This window comes from Pteropus alecto, unplaced genomic scaffold (assembly GCF_000325575.1).
Source record: "Pteropus alecto unplaced genomic scaffold, ASM32557v1 scaffold92, whole genome shotgun sequence".
Classification (NCBI taxonomy): domain Eukaryota; kingdom Metazoa; phylum Chordata; class Mammalia; order Chiroptera; family Pteropodidae; genus Pteropus; species Pteropus alecto.
In genome coordinates, this window is record NW_006432447.1 from 2,863,114 (window position 1) to 2,869,377 (window position 6,264).

The window sequence follows — 6,264 nt, forward strand, 5'->3', positions numbered from 1 at the left end:
GCGCCCCGCGGAGCCCCTGGGGCCTCTCCCCAGAGCCCTTCGGAGCCCGCTGCCCGCCTGCCCGCGCCGGGCCAGCGCCGTCGGTGCACCCAGGCGGCGGAAAGGGCCTACGCGGCCACAGCTCCGAGGGTGGCCACCAGGCAGCGAATTGCAGGATGGAGGTTGTTAGGTTCATTGGTGGTAAATGTCGGATAGTTGGCTCTAGACGTGGATAATTTTATCAGGAAAGCTAGTTTTTGTTTTTAAATGGTTTTAAAGGCAGAAAACTTTGTTGCCAAATTAAAGAAAAGAAAAAGAAAAATGCACAGACCGGTTGCTCACAGAGACAGCGCTAAGCAAGAAGGGAATCCCAACTGTTTAACTGGATAGCGGACCCCTGAGGCCCCCCTACCTTGGGAACTGTTCTCTTGAGTTTTCTGGCCAACTCTCTTGCCCTTCTGTGTCCTGGCACCCCCGCAGATGTCAATGTGGCCTTGCGCAAAATAGCCAACTTGCTGAAGCCAGACAAAGAGATCGTGCAGGATGGCGACCACATGATCATCCGCACGCTGAGCACTTTTAGGAACTACATCATGGACTTCCAGATTGGGAAGGAGTTTGAGGAGGATCTGACGGGCATAGATGACCGCAAGTGCATGGTGAGGATGTGTGTACACCCTGGCATCTCCTGCCCAGGGGGCCTGACCAAAGGCTGGGCTAGTTCTTTTTAGAGGGGAGCAAGGGCCCATGTGTTCTTAGGGACCAAGGATCTTGGCACTAAAGATCTTGGCACTCCCAGCCCCCAGAATAGGCAGCACTTCCTCATTAAACATGCCCCTCCGCCCGAACCAGATGGTAATAGGTAGGAAAGCTGCAGCTTTGTTGAGTCTCTGCGGTGTCTGGACACCGAACCAAGTGCTTTATACACTTGACTCCACCTAATCCTCCCAACAACCTTTGAGGGAGATTTGAGTACGCCCATTTCACAGATGAGAAAACAATCTCAAAAGAGATGAAGGAACATGCCTGGAGAAGCACAGCTAGGGAGGGGCCGTGCTGGAATTCCAGGCACGTCTGTTGACTGTTCTCTGGCTGCAGTTTGGGCTGGTGGAGGAAGAGAAGAAAGAAAGAAGAAACACAGGGAGCCTTTCTGAAGTGTAAACTTCCTAAATGACCTAGCACGGAACTACTCTAGGAAGCAGGGGACACAGCGGTCCCTGCCAGAAGCCTTCTGACCTGCCCCTCCTGGTCCCAAAACTGAGATGTGGCTCCTGGCCATCCCCTTCCCCGCCCTATCCTCCACTGCCCGCCAGGCTTCCTTCGAACCTTGCAGCCAATACCTACCCAGAAGAGCAGCTCCTCTGTAGACGGAGCCAGAGAAAGCAGCTCCGGATGGGGGAGGGGAGTGAACTCCAGCTCCCAAGGGTGGGAAGCTGGTGACCAGGAGACTCCAATTCGTGCTGCCGTGGCAGACTTCAGAAGGGCAGTCCCAGGCCTCCAGTCAGCACTCTCAGGTCACTGGGAGGTCAGGGTGCCCCTGGTCTTCCTTTCACAGTGTTGGGTCCAGCGCTAGTTTATACTTATTGACGAAGCCCTCCCCCTTCCACCATTGACCCAGAGTCTGCTGCATGCTCTCCCGCTGGGCCAGGTCCTTTACACCACAGCCCAGTGAGGGAGGGATTAGTCAGTCACCCTGTATTATGCAATAACGGGCTCCACAGGGGAAGAGAATTGCAAGAGATGGGATTTGAACGCCCGGTCTTTGCACTTTAAAGCTTATGCTCCTGCTCTCTCCCAGGCTTCTCTCTGCTGGTAGCCTTTGCAGAAACCAGATGGCTGAGGTTTGTGAGGACTGTGGCTGAGGAGTGCTGATGTCTGGGAATAAGGAGCCCCAGGCCCTGACGACTCATCCCCGCCACCCCCCTCGCCCTTGTTGATTTATCTGAAGGCAGTCGGGAGTTAGTGTCTGAGCGTGCTGTTTGGAATGATGGAAGAGGGGTAGCGGCAGGGAGTGTCCTTGGAGAGGCCACTAGTGGAAGAAAACACTAGTGTGAGAAAATGTCAGGTTGTGCCTTTAAATGGCCCAAGGCCTCTTAGTCTGCCCAGAGGCTCAGGGGGAAAGGTCTGCCGTGCTGAGGTGGCAGCCCTGTCCAAGGTCTGTTCCCTGGCCCCCTGCATGGAATTATATGTAAGAACAAGCATCCCCGGCTCACTCCTGGGGTACTCGCGCAACACGTCACACGTCTCTATTTCGGGTCACCCACAATACTTGGCTAATTATCTTTGTTCTTTCATTCCCTCCGTCATCCATTAATGCGTAAAACGTTTATTGATCACCTAGTAATACCAGCTAATGCTCATAAAGTGCTTACTATGCACCAGGTAGTGTTCACATTTTATTTTAACTCGCTCAACCTTCACAACGCCATTTTCAACCCCATTTAACAGATAAGAAAAACCGAGGCAAGATGTCTTATCGTGCGACCTTGGGGAAGTGAAGTAAATGGCAGAGGGAGGATTAGAATTTGGTGTGGGCAGCTCCAGGGTGCCTGCTGTTAACTGTTGTACTGTATTTAGCACTTTCCTCACGTGCTGTTCACTGCACCAGGGGCAGGGACACCGCTGAGCACATCGCAAGCCCTGGTGTTCAGGAATTCACAGTTTCTGCGGTGGAGACAGACACATAAACAGTTCCGAACACAGCAAGATCAGTGGTAACAGGGGAGGGAAAGCACCCAGAGGAGGGGATTCCAGGAATTGTGGAGGAGGCTCTTTCTGTACTTGATTATGAAAGAAAAGGGGATGGAAGGGAGGGATTTGGACATGGAGGGAGGGGCAGGTGGCCACCTGCAGTTCTCATCCCAGTATTAAGACAATGGTAGGTGAGCAGATGTGGGAGCCCAGAAGCTGGGCAAACTAGATGAAATTGTGCAGGACTCGTGGTCACCCTTGATGTCCCGGGACTCAGTAGATGGCCACTCACTTACCTTCCTGTCTCCCTTTGGGGGAAGGACAGCCCCTTTGCTCCAGCCTTCCCTTGGCCCCCTGCCTTGCCACTTTCTCCCGGCTGCCCAACTGGATGGTGGACCATAGTGAAGAGCATGGCTGCGGGAGGGTTAGGGTAATAGGATTGCAGCAACTGTCCAGCCTCAGGCTTGTGAGTGGAGGGGGGCCGCATGCCAAGATGCCATGCTGGCTGGGATCCTGAGCAAGGTGGCTGCTAAAGATAACTTTCACCACAACCCCTTCTGCTTCACACACTCTGCACCAACTAGCCAGAAGCAGTACTGGCGAAAGCCAATTCTCAGCGGCCCCCAACCTTTTTGGCACCAGGGACCAGCGCTCCTATGAGAACCTAATGCCTGATGACCTGAGGTGGAGCTGAGGCAGTGATGCTGGCCCCTGGGAGCGGCTCAAATACAGATGAAGCTTCACTTGCTCTCTTGCCGCTCACCTCCTGCTGTGCGGCCTGGTTCCCAACAGTCTGCGGCCAGGGGTTGAGGACCCCTATTCTAATGTGTTCTTCCCAGCACATTCCAAGAGTTTCATTTCTCACCTGGGATTATTTATTCATTTGTCCATTCTTCTCTTGGTCCTACAAGCATTTCAAGGGGCTTGCTCTCTCTTTGCAGCCCCTGTGTTATTGAGATGAATCGCACGAGAGCCCTGCTCTCATGGAGCTCAGTGTAGCGAGGGAGACAGACCAAAGCAGCCAATTATACCATGATAGTGTGCTGATGGGGGGAGGGCAGGCAGGGAAAAACCCCCTCCTGGGTCTGGGAGGTCAGGGAAAGTTCCCACAGGAAGTGGAGTGTGAGCTGTGGCTTGAAGGATAGATGAGAAGTAATAGTCAGGCAAACAGGAAGGGGACGAGAGGAAGGCCAGAGCCAAGAGAACAGCACCGGTAAATATTATTTCGGACTTGAACCTGGTATGGGGACCCAGAGGCAGCGAGGCCTCCTGACGCACCGAGGCCAGTGGACAAGACAGACGCATCTTCAAACCATTACAGCCCAGTGTTGTGATGGAAGCTTGAATAGAGCCTTGAAGAGCAAGTAGGATTTAGGGCAGATGTAGAGAAGGGATAAAAGCATTCCAGGCAGAGGGAATCATGTGCACAAAGGCCCAGAGGTCAAAAAGGCCTGGTCGGGAGGAGGGAGGAGGTTTAGGGAGGTGAGGGAGGTGACATCTGTAAGATTTTCAATGTGGCTGGAGTGCAAAATGTGGCCCAGGGAGAGGAGAGTGATGAGGACCCAGTAGGGACCCCAGATGTGGCCCTGACAGACTGTGGGGAGCCTTTGCTCGGGAGATGTCATCAGGCTGACCTTCCTCTCCAAGGCTTCCTGCCTCAGAGGTCTCTGACCCTGACTATCCCATAGAAACACAGATAAGGTTCCCGACCGGAGGGTGAAATCCGGCCTGCAGATATGTTGTGTTTGGCCTGCACAACGTTTGAAAAATTTCAGAGCCAGTTGTCGGCGATGGCCCAAGGTTGTAAGATGTCATAGAAAAATCCATGTTTCTGCTGTTCTTACCAAAGGAAGAAAACATCAAGATGCCAAAAATACTAGTTGTCTGATTATTCCTGTGTCACGTGGCTTCCTGAGACACTGTCACAGTTGCTCCCTTTAGACGGGACATTCTCCAGTTTGCCCCAGTCCTCACGCTGTTACCTGAAGTCGAGGATCAGCGGGCCCATCACGTTCTCCAGTTTGCCCCAGTCCTCACCCCACCCTGTTACCTGAAGTCGAGGATCAGCGGGCCCATCATCATTGTTTTCACCATGGGTTCCTTAAAGCAGGGTTCCCAAAGTGGAGGCCAGCAGCAGCAGCAGCAGCATCACCACCAGACCGTGACAGAAGCACAGGTTCTCCGGCCACACCCCTCGCCTACTGAATCAGAAACTCTGGGGGTGGGGCCAGCAGTCTGGGTTTCAGTGTGCCCCCACGTGGTTCTGATGCAGCTAAAGCGTGTGAACCAGTGCCTTGGAGTAAAGAAACGTCTCTCTAAAACCAGGTGTAGAGAACCGCGTGTCATCATCACCACCAGACCGTGACAGAAACACAGGTTCTCCGGCCACACCCCTCGCCTACTGAATCAGAAACTCTGGGGGTGGGGCCAGCAGTCTGGGTTTCAGTGTGCCCCCACGTGGTTCTGATGCAGCTAAAGCGTGTGAACCAGTGCCTTGGAGGAAAGAAACGTCTCTCTAAAACCAGGTGTAGAGAACCGCGTGCCGCTGGCCGGTTTAGTCCTTTGTCTGACTCCTGTGGACGTTGCAGTCCACCCCTGGAATCACCTACAATGGCCCCGGAGTCTCCCAGGCTGAGGCATGGAGGGATTCGGGTCTGTTAGCCCCGGCTTACTCAGCCTGCATTTCCAGTCTCTTCTGTTCAGGTTTTACATGACCCATGAGCAGCAGGGTTTGTCATTTTGGTGGAAATGCATAGACTAGACACAGCTTTTCTCCACCACTGCCTGCATGGCTTTGTGCATTCATATGAACTCTCTGGCCTAGTTCGAAACCAGTATCATGTATTGAATCTAGCGGTCGTCAGCTCTGACAGGGTAGGGAACCTTGAAAAAGGAAGGTGCTCCTCGACTTCAAATAGTGTTCCCCACTCCTGGACCCGAGAATCCCTCAGAATGAGGAATGACTGGGATCTTTGTTTCCAACTAGCCCCTCAGCATGAGCAGTTTTTGTGGGAGCAGACTGAGCCACAGCCAGGAATCACAGCCACGAGCCTGGCTCTGCATGGTGGTGGCAGAAGGGCCATTTGTCATCCCACCACGGACACCGGGTCAGGTTTTCCCTGGAGGAGGCAACTCTGTTCACTCGGGAGCCTGGCGCCTCCTCCCTGGCTGAGGCCTCGCCTCCTATCCAGCTCTGAACTCGCGATGACCCCTTCCACAGAGCTGCCTTCCGCTTCTAGCCCTCCGCCCCGCTGTGGGGTTCTTTGTTTTTATTGTAAAAGGAAAAAAGATTCAAATCGCATAGGGGAGAGTGGATTAGGAAGGAAAGGACCCCTTCCCTTTCTTGGCCTGATTCCTACTCCCCAGAGGTTGTCACTGTTACTGTGTCTGGTGGATCTGTCTGGAAATCTTTCTTGAAAACCATCCATCCATCCTTCCAGCCATCCACATCTACTTATGTGGTAATACATGAAATCCACCAAACTGCCATTAACACTAGTTTAAATTCTTGCCAGCTTTCTGATCTTGTTCTTGACTCATTAAAAAGATTTTGTTGGTTCTTATTTTAAAAAAACACAATGCCAACACATGAGA

General features: G+C 52.9%; 1 protein-coding gene across 1 annotated transcript in view; it reads left to right on the plus strand.

Moving 5' to 3' along the window:
- The window catches only part of RBP1 (retinol binding protein 1), a 20,312-nt gene that overhangs the window by 307 nt on the left and 13,741 nt on the right, over positions 1-6,264 (plus strand). The window contains exon 2 of the mRNA XM_015585758.2: positions 460-638. Within this exon, the coding sequence (XP_015441244.1) occupies positions 460-638 (179 nt within the window). The remainder of the gene's footprint in view (positions 1-459; positions 639-6,264) is intronic.